Source organism: Rhinoderma darwinii, chromosome 3 (assembly GCF_050947455.1).
Source record: "Rhinoderma darwinii isolate aRhiDar2 chromosome 3, aRhiDar2.hap1, whole genome shotgun sequence".
In the NCBI taxonomy this organism is placed as follows: domain Eukaryota; kingdom Metazoa; phylum Chordata; class Amphibia; order Anura; family Rhinodermatidae; genus Rhinoderma; species Rhinoderma darwinii.
In genome coordinates, this window is record NC_134689.1 from 371,344,421 (window position 1) to 371,360,662 (window position 16,242).

The following is a 16,242-nucleotide window of genomic DNA, read 5'->3' on the forward strand; positions in this document are numbered from 1 at the left end:
TGTCACCGCTGCAGCCAATCACAGGCTGTAGTGGCGGTCACGCACGTCAGGATGACGTCAGAAGGCCGACCTCTAGGGATGACGCTTCATCCCACGTGACCGCCTCTGCAGCCAATCACAGGCTGCAGCGGCCTCTGCAGCCAATCACAGGCTGCCGCATCATACAGGAAGGTCAGACTGGAGGAAGAAGAGGGACTCGTCACCAAGACAACGACCGGGTACGTATGAACTGCTTTTTATTTTATTTTTAATCAGCAGCCTCTTTTCTCTATCAGTGATTGATAGAGACAAGTGGCTGCCGATTAGTGTAGGCAACGGCTCCGTCACACACGGACGGCACACGGATGCCTTCCGTGTGCCTTAAGTTTTTTTGAGGGCCCCATTGACTTGCATGGGCCTCACGGTCACGGAATCTCGGACCAAAGTAGGACATGCTCTACTTTGGATCGGAACGGAGCTACGGGACCGTCAAAAAAACTGAAGTGTGCATGGCCCTATTGAAATGAATGGGTCAGGGTGCTAGCCGTCAGAAAAACGGCTAGCACCCTGAAGAAAAAGACTGAAGTGGGCATGAGGCCTAAGAATTTCAGAGATAAGGTCATGTGACCTTATGTCTAAAGGTCCCTTTGCAGGACATACACAATGCAGTTTTGTCGCGGTTTTTGCCGCGATTCGCGGCAATAACGCGACAAAACTACATTGTACTTTGGGCGGCTATGGACCCCCCGGGAGCCTCGGGCCCCGGGCAGCCGCCCAAAATGCCCTATGATGATCTGCCATTGAGTCCAGGGTCAATGCAGCTCTCTACCAGGACATTTTCGAGCACTTCATGCTTCCCTCTGCTGACAAGCTTTATGGAGATGCTGATTTCATTTTCCAGCAGGACTTGGCACCTGCCCAAACTGCCAATAGTACCAATACATGGTTTACTAACCACAGTATCACTGCGCTTGATTGGCCAGCAAACTCACCTGACCTAAACCCCATAGAGAATCTATGGGGTATTGTCAAGAGGAAGATGAGAGACTCCAGACCCAATAATGCAGAAGATGCTGAAGGCCACTATCAAAGCAACCTGGGCTTCCATAACACCTCAGCAGTGCCACAGACTGATCGCCTCTGTGCCACGCCGCATTGATAACACCTCAGCAGTGCCACAGGCTGACCACCTCCATGCCACGCCGCATTGATAAAACCTCAGCAGTGCCACAGGCTGATCGCCTCCATGCCACGCCGCATTGATAACACCTCAGCAGTGCCACAGGCTGATCGCCTCCATGCCACGCCGCATTGATAACACCTCAGCAGTGCCACAGGCTGATCGCCTCCATGCCACGCCGCATTGATGCAGTAATTCATGCAAAAGGAGCCCCGACCAAGTATTGAGTGCAAATACTGTACATACATTTCAGTAGGCCAACATTTCGGTATTAAAAATAATTTCTGAAATTGGGCTTATATAACATTCTAGTTTTCTGAGATACTAAATTTTGGGTTTTCATTAACTGTTACCATAATCATCAACATTAAAAGAAAAAACATGCTGGAAATAGATCCCTCTGTGTGTAATGAATCTATATAATATACGAGTCTCGCTTTTTGAATTAAATTACTGAAATAAATAAATTTTTTGATGATGTTTCAATTCATTGAGTGGGACTAGTATATATATGTGTGTGAGTGTGAGAGTGAGTGTGTGTGTGTGTGTGTGTGTGTTGTTTTTTTACACAGCTCCCATTTACTTCTTACTCCTAGAAACAGCTCCTGATTTTCAGACGTTTTTGCAGCAACTCGCATTTTTCGCAGCGTTTTTTTACGGCCGTTATTGGAGCTGTTTTTCAATGGAGTCAATGAAAAACAGGTCCAAAAACGTCCCAAGAAGTCTGTGGGCGTCTTTTTACGCCCCATATTTGACAGCGACGCGTAAAATTACACCTTGTGGGAACAGAACACCGTAAAACCCATTGTAAGCAATGGGCAGATGTTTGTAGGAGCCGTTTTTTTCAGGCATAATTCGAGGCGTAATACGTCCAAAATACTTCTGAAAACACTGCGTGTGAACATACCCTAAGGGCTACATCCTAACCTGTACTTTAACCCTAATCTACAAAGCACTGTCCAACTTTGCTGCATTTCTTTACTAATCTACCCAGTGTTGGACTAAGGTACATTGGGTCCACCAGAGGAAATCATTTTTAGGGCCCACACCATTTTAAAAAAAAATGTGCAAGTCACTGTCAACATTATGGTTTTCTTTGTTGTTATTATTGCACACTTAAGATCTAATAGTGATCTTCTGCTGGACCTTAAAGGTCCTGTTGTATTAGGGTGTACATTTTTGTGCCTGAGCCTTGGCCCACCGGAGGATGCTCTGGTACTCTAGTGGGCCTACTGGAAGATAGTACTGTCAGTCTGGTGAGCCAGTCCAGCTTTATCTGAGCCCACTGTATAAACTTCTGGTACTCTGTAGGTCAGTCCAACCCTACCCACTACTACATGTCGAACCTTGGTTCTGTCCATTCCTACCTTTTCTCTGCTTCTCTAATGACCTTCTCACTCTTGTATGTAGGACATTTTGTCTTACCTCTTCCTTGGAATTCCCTTCCGCAAGCAATTCACCTCTCAAGCCCCCAAACCCTCAAAAACAACTTGAAAACCTGCAACCTTCAGACAAGCCTATTATCTATCTCAAGGTGTCCCCTCAATAACTCTCCCAAAAAAAGTGAGAACACTAACTTATCTCTATCTCCTGTATTTACTTATGTTGTAAGATTTTAAATAATCAACAGGAAACAATATATAAATGGATAAAAAAAGATAATGTAGAAATTTGTTTTCTCATTTGTTTACATTCACCCACCTTAAAACTGGTGCCATGATACAAGATGTGGTACTACAGGAGCAATCATTATCGTGATTCATTCCCAAGTTGTGTCCTAATTCATGAGCAAGAGTTGCGGCAACAGGAAAATATTCAGCACTGTGGTCCTGAGAACATAATATTATAACCTGATGATCTGAAGTTTACACTTATTGTAACATTTTATAACAGGGATTACTAAAAGTAAAGTTACTGTCACCTCTGGACACCAGGAAGTGCAACCTTCACACGAGCGCAGCCCACCCGTTTTCCACGTCCGAGGTGGATCCGTGCGGGACGCGTTGTCACGGATGCCCCACAGACTACAGTCTATGGAGGGATGCGTGACACGCAGTAAAATAGGACATGTGTGCATGCTCTGTTGAAACAACGGTCGTGTGCACGGCCCCATTGAAATGCATGAATCCGTGTGACGGCCGTTGTTTTAACGGCTGTCACACGGACGTTATTCACACTCGTGTGAATGAAGCCTAATACTCCCCCACCGGACACCAAGGAATGTAGCATCCATCTCTTCGTCATTGGACACCACAGACAAAAACGTTCTGCTCCCATTCGACATGAGAGGAGAATAACCTTCCAACACCATTAGCCACCAGGGAGCATAAACTCTCCTCCCACTGGACACCAGAGAGCATAACCTCTCCTCCCACTAGAGAACAGAGTGCATAACTTCTCCTCCCACTGGACACCAGGAAATATAACTACTCCTACCCAGAACACCAGGGGGATAGACATGCTTTTTTTTGTTTTTATATATATAATTGATGTAAGCTGTAATATATTTACTACAGATTTATTGGGACCATGTATTGTTCTCTTTACAATTTGACTAATATACTTGACACCAAATGTTTTTGACTGATAGAATTCACATGAAGACTAAATTGTCGGTGACTTTCCAAAGGAGTAGATCCCCATCAAAATGAGTGGATCACTAGAGATGATGGCAACCCCCCTCACATCAGCACACACGTACGCACACACTAGTCCACTAAGGATCACAAGTTCACTCTGCTGCACCACCAGGACTTAGAAATCCTTACAGTGGATCAATGGGATTTACATGGTTCTCACTGCACTACAAGGAAATACAACCTCCAAACTACAACAGTAGAACTTTAGGCATTACAACCCCCCCCCCCTCATTAATTCTCAGACACCGGCCCTCTGCTGAAGCTCCCCCACTGGACCATCAGGGATTACAATGTTTCCCACAAAAGACCACAAGGAATTATACATGAATTATACATCTACTAAATATATTTTTTATACTATCACTCGTTTGGGTTTATTGGGTGTAGGCCATGAAAAAAAATATTTATAAAGTAATGTATGTCACTACATGGTGTTTTTGTTTTTTTTTGGTCTCTCCTAATAATATATGTCTTACCTGTACAATTCCTGCAGAATTGGTATTACTACAAAGTGTGCCGATCCATGCAAGTCCCACAGTGCTGCCATCGAAATCAATGCTCCTGAGAAACACAAGGTGGACAGCTGTCACAGACTACAATAAATGACTTAAAAAGGAAAAAAAGAAAGACTTTGTATTTGAACATTTGAATAGTTTTGCAAATCATTTGGTTTTTTAAATTTTTTTGAGTTACAAGATGTTTTTTTTTACTGTTCATCTCTACAGCTAAATTCATACTCAATCTCTGCTGGTTTCCTTTTAGCAGGGAGCAGTGCATTGTGGGAGTTCAGGTGACAGTTACACAGCGCTAAGCTGTTCAGTCACATGACTGAAAGTGTGCAAATAAATTGTTGTCAGTTTCCAAGGGCAGCTAGCTGATTTTTGAAAGCCGCTATATAAATATGAATGGAGAATACAATCAGAAATAACTCAAAATCACTACAAAAACAGTATAGAAAAGGATTTGCACATTTACTACATTTTTTTACATAGCTTATATCTGAGAAATATAACAGTTATATTTTTTATATATTCTTCATGAAGAAACCTTATGTTGTTTGGTGTTATGGTTACAGTACTAGTATGTAACCCGTTGGGTAGTCTTTATGCATGCCACTAATGATTGGTGTTTATCCAAGTTTTTTTCTACACTAATATTATATATTTTATTTACTTTTCTCTAATTCTTTTCTTCTATAATTTTTATACATGATGGTAACAGTAAAATAATGCACAAATAATTCAGAATAATTCAGAATGTTCTTGGCAGACGCAGCTTTCCTCTGGTGGGTGTGTGCATGTGCAACTACCAGACTTTTAAAGGACCAGTGCTCCCTAACTGCACCTGTCTTCAGACTATGCCCTTTCACACCATATTTTTAAGGACCCATCCCCACCTCTCCTTGCTTGAACAACAGGTTTTGTTTCTTCCAGTTCTGTGCTGAAGCATATCGTCTGTTGTGAATACTTGTTATTGACCTAGCTTATACCCGACTACATCTTTGTCTGCCGCCAGCCTTGACTCATGCCCGACTTCTGTTTACGACTGAACTCTCCCTGTCCTGACCTGTGCCCATCTGACTACTGTCTAGGTCCCACATCATGGTAACTTCTTTCTCTGCTACATCAGCTGTTGATATGAGAGACTACTCCTGGGGTAGTGACCTGGGAATTTCCGACAGCAAAGTCCAGAACCCTATATAGGGGCTAAAGGGTAACAAACAGGAATTTCCTTAGACTCCATTATCGGGTTTAGCCCAAAGTCAGATCCAAAGCAACCCAGTGAATCTACATCCACTACTACAGGTGCGTAATGCCCAACTCTTAAACATAATCAGAAAATTGCAAAATAAACATTTCTTCTTTTATCTCTTACATGTTAACATGGTAAACACCATTATACATTCTGGATTTTTACAGGAGCAACCTACGTTAGGAGCTGAGCGTTGTCATTAGGTTTTCGGGGCAGTAAGTCTTTCGCCCTCCAGTCTGAGAAGCGCCTCAGATTGATGTCAGCGGAGGTCTCCACTTGAAATTGGTCTTTAATGTCCCAAATTTCCAATCCAGTTAGAGCCACAAAAACTTTTAAGGGCTTATACACCTAAGAATGAGGTTAGATATAATCCCATGGAGGATGAGGGACATTGTCATAAAATACAGATATTAAAATCACCAGATTTAGATTCATTATTCGAGTAAAATGACATCGACCGTCCACTGTGAGCTGGTGAGCGCTCCTGTAACTTACTGCTCCTGAACTTAGAGCAGCCTTCTTAACAAAGGTGGGAACGGACAACATTCCGACCCCAGCTGTTAAACCCTTTGATCGCCGTGGTCTATGACCGCGGCATGAATAAAGGGAACTCCCCTCTTCGATCACATCACTGGAAACCCGGTGACGTGATCGAAGACCGAGGAATCTCTCTGCAATCAGCCCTGGGGACGTAGAAAGGACCCCTGGACTGTCTGTTTAGTTTGCCTGCTGTTAGGGCACACTATATGCTGCCTTAACAAAAGCCTGTGTCATAGTGATACTGTGACAGTGTAATGTATTAGCATACAAGGGTATGATAATACATTATAAGTAAAAAATAAAGTTGTACATAAAGCTATCTCTTAGGGGGATAAAAAAAAAATGAACAAAAAAATAAATAAACAAAAAAAAATGTCCCAAAAAAAGTTCTTTTTTTGCATAAAATATATTTTATCGCCCACATAAACACGAATAAAACCTACACATTAAGTATCTGCAGAACCGTAATAACCTGAAGAATTAATTTAACGGGTTATTTAGCTATAACAAGTAAACAAAAAAAAAACATTTCAGGGAATTGCTTTTTCCTATATTCACTAAACCATATAACATACACAGTGAATTTTTTCTACCCCCAAACCGCGCAAAAAAAATAAATTATTTCTTCCGCATAAAATAAGGCCGCATACAGCCAGGTCAATAAAAAATAAAAAAGTTATGGCTGCTGAAAGGCAGAGAGGCAAAAACTTAAAAATGTAGCTGGTCATTAAGGCCTTTTCAGGCCCGGTCGTTGAGGGATTAACATCAGGTAACGGTAATCATCTGTGAAAAGGGCCAGCCCATGTAGACAAGGTATTCACTTAGATTTCCCATTACCATTAAAATAATTTGCTTATGTAGAAAGTACCAATATGAAGGTTCCTAAAATACAGGACACCTATAGATGAAGATAACCCCATTATAAATAGGAACTGGCCTGGCTAGCCTGGCCATACACTCATGTTGCCCACTCAAACACGCACGCGCGCACGCGCGCACACACACACACACACACACACACACATACCTCACTGCATTAACTCACCTGGTTGACAAAATTAACAATGCCATATACCCTTTGCCTGATTTCATCTTTATTTCGGTTAAATCTTTTGTACTGGAAGAAAGGAGATCACTGATAAGATTTCTCAGCTTTAGGCCTCGTTTACACGAGCGTGATATACGTCCGTGCGACGCGCGTGCTTTTCACGCGTGTCGTACGCGCCTGTATTAGTCTATGGGGCAGTGCAGACAGTCTGTGAGTTTTGCTCAGCGTGAGTCCACTGGAAAAAACTCACGACATGTCCTATCTTTGTGCGCTGTTCGCGCATCACGCACCCATTGAAGTCAATGGGTGCGTGAAAACCACGCATGCCGCACGGAAGCACTTCCGTGCGAACAGCGTGATTCGCGCAACAGCTGTCAAACTCTGAATGAAAACAGAAAAGCACCACGTGCTTTTCTGTTTACAAACATCCAAACGGAGTGTCATAATGATGGCGGCTGTGAGAAAATCACGCAGCCGCGCATCATACACTGATGACACACGGAGCTGCTAAGTGCCTTTTGCGCATGCAAAACGCCGCGTTTTTTGCGTGCCCAAAATGCACACGCTCGTGTAAATCAGGCCTTATTTTCAATAATAATCATATGAATAGAATACAAACATCTACAGATATGGTTCATGTATAAAGAAATAATATGAATAAATATAATATGTCAATGTCTTAGAGCTATAGCCTTAGGGTATGTTCACACGCAGAGTCACAAACGTCTCAAAATACGGAGCTGTTTTCAAGAGAAAACAGCTCCTGATTTTCAGACGTTTTTTGTGCCGTCTTTGGAGCTTTTTTCAATAGAGTCTACACACCAGTGGAAATTTGGATCGTTCTTTCTGCATGCTAGCTGAGGGGAAGGTCAAACCCTTGATGGACACTTCAGACTTTACATCTACAACTGTCTGAGCGGTAAAAAACTATCATTTTGTCTATGGAAAACGGCTCCATAAACTTCCCAAGAAGTGTCCTGCACTTCCTTTTTGCTGCCGTTTTTTTACACGTAAACGGAACAGAACGCCGTTTTCCCATTGAAATCAATGGGCAGATGTTTGGAGGCGTTCTGCTTCCGATTTTTCTGCCGTTTTTCGGGCGTTTACGGCCTGAAAAACGGCTGAAAATAGGTAGTGTGAACATACCCTTACCTTGCATTCTGTAGTTCGATGTTATATGGCCAGCAAATATGGCTATTATTAAAGATAATGTTAAGTATCCTAATAGTCACTATATTGCTAGTTGCTATTAGATTTAGTAATGAGCTTTCCAATAACCCGCATGCATTTTAGGCTGGGTTCACACGACCTATTTTCAGGCGTAATGGAGGAGTTTTACACCTCGAATTACGCCTGAAAACACGGCTCCAATACGTTGGCAAACATCTGCCCATTCATTTCAATGGGTTTGCCGATGTACTGTACTGACGACCTGTAATTTTACGCGTCGCTGTCAAAAGACGGCGCGTAAAATAACAGCCTCGTCAAAGAAGTGCAGGACACTTCTTGGGACATAATTGGAGCCGTTTTTTATTGATTCCAATGAACAGCTCTAAATTACGTCCGTAATGGACGCCCCGCAAAACGCGAGTGCGAGCAATTACGTCTGAAATTCAGGAGCTGTTTTCTCCTGAAAACAGCTCCGTAAATTCAGACGTAAATGCAGTTAGGGTATGTGCACACGATTAAATACCTGTAATGTCTTTACTACATACCATAGATGTTAAGAATATTTTTAGCCTAGAATCACTACAATCTTACCATAGAATTATCTGCGACTATATAGAGCTGGATATATTTCCTTGCCTGCAGGAACTCTTCTTTCTGTGGAGATAAAGCAGAAGAGCGTCAACAGTCAGTAATAAATATACACCATAGTCAGGAGAGTGGCTATAGAGGGGGCAGAGCTAGCAGATGCCCGAGGGAGCCTAAAGATACATAAGAAGAAACCAGTATTATAAATGGAAGGTGGGGAGCCCTGTTACAGATTTTTCCCAAGTCACGCCTCTGTTTACTTCATAGTCAGTAAAACCGTTATTGGATAGGATGCTGGGAATAATTGATCTACATTGATTCCATTTGATCCTAATCCCAATCATACAGGTTTATGTCTAAACAAATGATGCAGTTTAAAGAGGCTCTGCCACTAGTTTAGTAATGCCCTATCTCCTAGCTAATGCAATAGGCGCTGTCACACTGATAAAGATAGTGAAAATTCTGTCCCAAAACGTTTATTATTTTAAAAGTTATGAGCTTTTTTCTAAATATGCAAATGAGGCTATACTAGCCAAGTGGGCATCAACACCAGCGAGTCTTCTGGGTTGGGGCTATCTCATAGCCTCTCACCATTGTTCTAGGTGGTCCAAAGCCAGAGATATGGCTATTAGAAGTGATCCCCCCTCCTTCCATCCTCAGTCTCTCACACTGTGTGAAGCAGCTTCATGCTGATAGGACAGTGTCAGAGGCTGTGAGGTAGCTCCACCTCAGGAGAATCACAGGCGTTGACGCCCACTTGGCTAGTATAGCCTCATTTGCATATTTAGAAAACATAAACCTGTATGATTGCGATTAGGATGAAATGGAATCCATGTCAATCATTTATTCCCAGCATGTGGACGTTACTCAACTAGTGATAGATCCTCTTTAAAGAGGATCTGTCACCACATTATAAGTGCCCTATCTCCTATATAAGGAGATGGGCGCTGTAATGTAGATGACAGCAATGCTTTTTATTTAAAAAAACGATCTTTTTTCACAAAGTTAGGAGCGATTTAAGTTTATGCTAATGAGCTTTCTTAATGCCCAAGTGGGCGTACTTTTACTTTCGACCAAGTGGGCATCATGCACTCCTCTCCATTCATTTACACAGCACTAGCGATATAGATATATCGCTATGTGCAGCCTCATACACAAGCCCTAACATTACTACAGTGTCCTGATAATGAATACACATGAAATCCAGCCTGGACGTCATGTGTACTCAGAATCCTGACATTTCTGACTCTTTTCTGTGAGATTCCAGCAACGGATACGAAATCTCGCGAGATCTCGGAGCTAAACGAGATTTGGTTTCACTTGCCGGAATCTCACAAAAAAAAGAGTCAGAAGTGTCAGGATTCTGAGTACACATGACGTCCAGGCTGGATGGTCATGTGTATTCATTATCAGGACACTGTAGTAATGTTAGTGTGTGTGTATGTAGCTGCACATTGTGATATATCTATATCGCTAGTGCAGTGTAAATGAATGGAGAGGAGTGCATGATGCCGATTGGTCAGCGTCATGCACTCCTCTGTACAACGCCCACTTGGTCGAAAGTAAAAGTACGCCCACTTGGGCATTAAGAAAGCTCATTAGCATAAACTTAAATCGCTCCTAACTTTGTGAAAAAAGATCGTTTTTTTAAATAAAAAGCATTACTGTCACCTACATTATAGCGCTGATCTCCTTATGTAGGAGACAGAGCACTTATAATGTGGTGACAGAGTCTCTTTAATGACTGTCAAAGTGAGAGGGAAAGTATGTCAGACAAGGTCCTTGTAGGAGAAGTAAAGCAGCAAAACAACAAGTATTTTCAATATTAATACATGCTGACATCTTTATATCTGGACAGATGGAATTAACAAAATCAAATAAATTGATTTGTTCTTAGTTGTAGATAGATAGACAGACAGACAGACAGACAGACAGATAGATAGACAGATAGATAGACAGATAGATAGACAGACAGATAGATAGATAGATAGATAGATAGATAGATAGATAGATAGATAGATAGATAGATAGATAGATAGATAGATAGATAGATAGATAGATAGATAGATAGATAGATAGATAGATAGATACATGGCCGGCCTTAGATATGTTCGACCAGTGCGGTCACACAGTGCGCCAGCCGCCACACTGCAAGAGGGGCGCCAGCGGGTGTGTGTATCCCCGCGCCGTTGCAACTACCAGCGGTTCAGGTGCCACTCGCTAACTGCACCCAGGGCCGGCCTTAGGCAGTCGCCTTTCTGCCCGGGCGCTTCTTCACTTAGTGGCCATCACTACCGCTGTAGCAGCCACAGTGGCTGCTAGCAGCGACACCGGGCATGAGGGCGGTGGGGCCGCTACCAGCCGCTGCGGCTGCTATAGCGGTAGCGACGGCACTATAGCAGAGCAGGGAGGTATCTCCCTGCTCTGCTATCTACTAGCGCCACTGTAGCTCCCTGAAAGAGTGGAATCTCCATGTGGCCGGGGATTCTGCTCCTGGAGCGCTCCTTGATGTCTCTGGATGTATATGGACAGTGACATCAGGGAAAACTCCTGAAGCGGAATGCCCAGTCACAGCGTTGCCGACGCTGTGACCGGGGATTCCACTCCAGGAGAAGCAAATTACGTCATGGACACAGACAACAGGAGCTTCTCCTGGAGTAGAATCGACGGTCACAGCGTCGGCAACGCTGTGGATGGGGATTCCGCTTCAGGAGTTTCCCCTGATATCACTGTCCATATATGGACAGAGACATCAAGGAGTGCTCCAGGAGTGGAATCCCCGACCACACGGGGATTCCGCTCCTTCAGGGAGCTACAGTGGCGCTATCCACACTCGAAGGGGGGGGGGTTCTATTTACAAGGGGGCTGTGGGCTGTGTGGCACTAGCTACAAAAAAGGACAACTGTGCAGGAGCACACAAAATACCCAGCTTTCCTGGCTATCAAATAAATGTGTCGAAATAAACTAAGATCTAACTTTTATTTAATCTACATAAAATGATTAATCTTTTAGCAAGTCTAAATAAAGGTTATATCTTAGTTTATTTCCACACATTTATTTGATAGCCAGGAAAGCTGGGTATTTTGTGTGCTCCTGCACAGTTGTCTTTTTTTGAATGTCTATTGCCCGCCAGCTATCAGGGTAATTTCGTAGTACCTAGAAGGGGGCTGTGGGCAGTGTGGCAATACCTACCAGGGGGCTGTGGGCTGTGTGGCACTACCAATGAGGGGGCTGTGGGCTGTGTGGCACTACCAACCAGGGGGCTGTGGGCTGTGTGGCACTACCAACCAGCGGGCGGTGGGCTGTGTGGCACTACCAACCAGGGGGCTGTGTGGCACTCCCTACCAGAGGGCTGTGGGATGTGTGGCACTCCCTACCAGGGGGCTGTGCGGCACTCCCTACCAGGGGACTGTGCGGCACTCCCTACCAGGGGGCTGTGCAGCATTCCATAGCAGGGGGCTGTGCGTCCCTCCCTACCAGGGCGCTACCTACAAGGGGGATATCTGGCGCTACCTACAAGGGGACTGTATGGTGCTACCTACAAGGGGGCTGTCCGGCACTACCTACAAGTGGGCTGTGTGGTGCTACCTACAAGGGGCTGTGTGGTGCTACCCACAAGGGGGCTGTGTGGCGCTACCCACAAGGGGCTGTGTGGCGCTACCTACATGGGGCTGTGTGGCGCAACCTACAGGAGGAATCTGTGAGTGGTGGTCTGATGGTCATTTCACTGTGAGTGGTGGGCTGATGGTCATTTTACTGTGAGTTGGGGTCTGATGGTCATTTTACTGTGAGTGGGGACTGATGGTCTTCAAGAAAATACCTGCGGCGCCCGTTTGGAGCTTTTTTTTCCTGCGTCTTTTGCATTCGCTTCAACGGCTTTATAAAAAGCACAAAAAAAAGGTCACACAACGCTGTCAGTTGCTGAAGGAATTTTGAGGCAGATTTTTTTTGCCTTACAAAAAAAGTGTGTGAACATACCCTATGAGTGTAGTGCTTGTTCTTAGCCGTTTTCTGTCTTTCTTGAAACAATTTTTGGTAGGGGGGCCCTGAGGAAATTTTATTTTTCCAGTGCTGCCTCGAGTCCCGAAAAGGTTGGGAAACTTTGTACTAGGCTACAGGATGACGCCGTGGAGCATCTCAGTTCGTCAATTTTTGTTTTTGTTTGGGGGCACTGTCTACAAGGGGGAGGTGGGAGACTGTATGGCACTGTCTACAAGAGAGAGGTGGGTGCACTGTATAGCACGATCTACAAAAAGGAGATGGGGATTATGGCACTGTCTACAGGGAGGCTATATGGCAAAATCTACAGGGGGGCACTATACTGTGCGGGGGCCACTAAGCGGACATTATATTGTGTAGGGGTACTACAGGTGGCATAATACTGTGGGCACAATTAGAGGACAAAATACTGTGTCCTTGAAGGGGTTGTAATATATTATTAAATATTAATATTATTATTATACTGATTACACTAAAGGGGCATTATAATTTTTTTATGGGGAATTTTTTTTTAATGATGCGGTGGGGCGCCGAAAGATCATTTCGCACAGGGCGCCATCTATCCTAGGGCCGGCCTTGGATAGATAGATAGATAGATAGATAGATAGATAGATAGATATGAGATAAAGGGACTAGAGAGATAGAAGCTGGGAAGCACTAGCAGAATATAGTGAAGAGATATCCTGCATGACCAATTCCTTAAAAAATTAAGCTTTATTCCAAATTGAATAAAATCTAGCGGAGGGGTGAAGTAGATTGTTTTGAAGCAGATTTGTGCTTTAATTTACGCCAATTTCTGCCCCGTCTCTTTTGCTAAGCCCCACACCAGGGGCGTAGCTAGGTGGGGCAGGCGGGGCAACCTGAAGGATACGGATAGGGGGTCGCCAAAGAGCAGCTGATCGCTTCTGACAGGTGCCCCGTATTACGGTGTTCTGACTGGGCTCTGTGACGGCCAGGGAGTGGACCAGTCCAGTCACCTGACCTCACGTCAGTGACAAGAGGTCAGATGACTCAGGTCAGGGGGCAGGTCCACTCCCGTGCTGCAGCCTTCCTGCATGTGCTCTGTGCTCTGCCGAGAAGCAGAGAGGAAGCTCCGCACACAACCCGTCCTGAACTGTCAGCAAGGAGACATGGTGAGTGTGTGTGTATATGTGTGTGTAATGTGTGTCTCTGTGTTTGTATGTGCATATGTTACAGTGTGTGTGTGTGTGTGTATGCGTGTGTGTGTGTGTGTGTGTGTGTGTGTGTGTGTGTCTGTGTCTCTGCATGTGTTTGTCTCTTACATCTACTACATTATCTGTACTCTGAGAGTTATCTCTGTGTTATCTGTGGTGTTACATAGGACTGCAGGTAACACTACTATCTGTATTTAGAGAGTTATCACTGTGTTATCTGTGGTGTTACAAGGGACTGCAGATAACACTACTACATTATCTGTACTCAGAGAGATATGACTGTGTTATCTGTGGTGTTACATAGGACTGCAGGGAACATCTACTACATTATCTGTACTGTGTGCTAAATTACAATCTCAGCTCTGCTACACAGTACAGATAATGTAGTAGATGTTACCTGCAGTCCTATGTTACACCACAGATAACAGTGATATCTCTCTGAGTACAGATAATGCAGTAGTGTTACCTGCAGTCCTATGTAACACCACAGATAACACAGTGATAACGCTCTGAGTACAGATAATGTAGTAGATGTTATCTTCAGTCCTATGTAACACCACAGATAACAGTGATATCTCTCTGAGAACAGATAATGTAGTAGTGTTACCTGCAGTCCTATGTAACACCACAGATAACACAGTGATAACTCTTTAAATACAGATAGTAGTGTTACCTGCAGTCCTACGTAACACCACAGATAACACAGTGATAACTCTCTGAGTACAGATAATGTAGTAGTTGTTGCCTGCAGTCCTATGTAACACCACAGATAACACATTGTGCTAAATTACAATCTCAGCTCTGCTACAATGTGTTATCTGTGGTGTTACATAGGACTGCAGGCAACAGCTACTACATTATCTGTACTCAGAGAGTTATCACTGTGTTATCTGTGGTGTTACATAGGACTGCAGGTAACACTACTATCTGTAAGGAAGGGGGTAGGGAAACAGACAAGTGAGCCCTAATCTACCCGCCACTCAGTCCCTGCCTACTTGCAACTACCTGCCCTAGGCGACGGGGTACAACTGGGCGACGGTCCCTACGCTCAGTAAGTGCACGACAGACAAACAGACAAGGGTACACAAAACTAAGGGAAATGGGGCAGTTGCCCACGGCAACACCGTGAGCAACAAGAGTGGTGAACGAGCCGAGTCAAACCAAGAGTGTACGAGGTACCAAACGCAGAGCAGGAGAGTAGTGAACAAGCCGAGTCAAACCAAGAGTGTACGAGGTACCAAACGCAGAGCAGGAGAGTAGTCCGTAAGCCAGGGTCAGTATGAAGCAGGGTCAAATAGTTCAGAAGCTGCAGCAGGGCCAGGAAACCAAACGAGAAGAATCACAAGCAAGGAGGAACAGGAAAGGCAGGTATAAATAGACAGAGGGCGGGAGCTAGCTCCGTCTGGCCAGGCTGTGATAGGCTCTCCCACTCCTAAGCCTGCCATCCTGAGTGGTGGAAGATGGAGTCAGTCTCACAGACATAGAAGCAGGTGCAGACTGATTACCTATGGGCCTTGACACAGAAGCTCTGCCTGGCAGATCCTTTACACTATCTGTATTTTGAGAGTTATCACTGTGTTATCTGTGTTGTTACATAGGACTGCAGGTAACATCTACTACATTATCTGTGCTGTGTACATATGTGCCTGTGTGCGTATATATGAGTCTGTTTGTAAATGTGTCTTTGTGCTTGTATATTTGTGCCTTTTATGTATTTGCATATGTTCCTGTCTGTGTATTTATCTGCCGGTGTCTGTGTATATGTGTCTGTACGTCTATATATTTACCTGTTTGTATATATTCCAGAATGTGTGTATGTATATTTGCCTGTATGTCTAAATATCTGTCTTTATGTATGTACAGTATATATGTTCCAGCGTGTCCATATATGTGGTTCATTTTTGGTTTGTGTAGGGGGCGGCAATAGAGAGACCCGCACAAGGCGCCATCCAAGCTAAGGCCGGCCCTGGCTGTCACCAACCCTAGTCAGAAGAAATTCCGCCGCTGCCTGCGCCGAATGACCTCCTCGGCTCCTCCGGTAAGTCACACCAGGCAGAGCGGAGAGTGGTAGCGGTAGGCTACTGCCCACCGGTCTGTTCACAGTGTGGCACTATTTAAAAGGGGTGGGAGTGTGGCGCTATTTAAAAGAGGTGGGAGTATGGCGCTATTTAAAAG

The 16,242-nt window shown here is 44.2% G+C and overlaps 1 protein-coding gene across 3 annotated transcripts in view; it reads right to left on the minus strand.

The window, feature by feature from the left end:
* Positions 1–16,242, minus strand: part of LOC142748279 (zinc metalloproteinase-disintegrin-like MTP4) — an 85,426-nt gene that overhangs the window by 25,177 nt on the left and 44,007 nt on the right. For all 3 annotated transcript variants that reach the window (XM_075855380.1, XM_075855378.1, XM_075855381.1), the window contains 5 exons: positions 8,900–8,962; positions 7,136–7,207; positions 5,729–5,898; positions 4,275–4,359; positions 2,861–2,988 (listed from right to left, as the gene is read on the minus strand). In XM_075855380.1, coding sequence (XP_075711495.1) covers positions 2,861–2,988; positions 4,275–4,359; positions 5,729–5,898; positions 7,136–7,207; positions 8,900–8,962 — 518 coding nt within the window. The remainder of the gene's footprint in view (positions 1–2,860; positions 2,989–4,274; positions 4,360–5,728; positions 5,899–7,135; positions 7,208–8,899; positions 8,963–16,242) is intronic.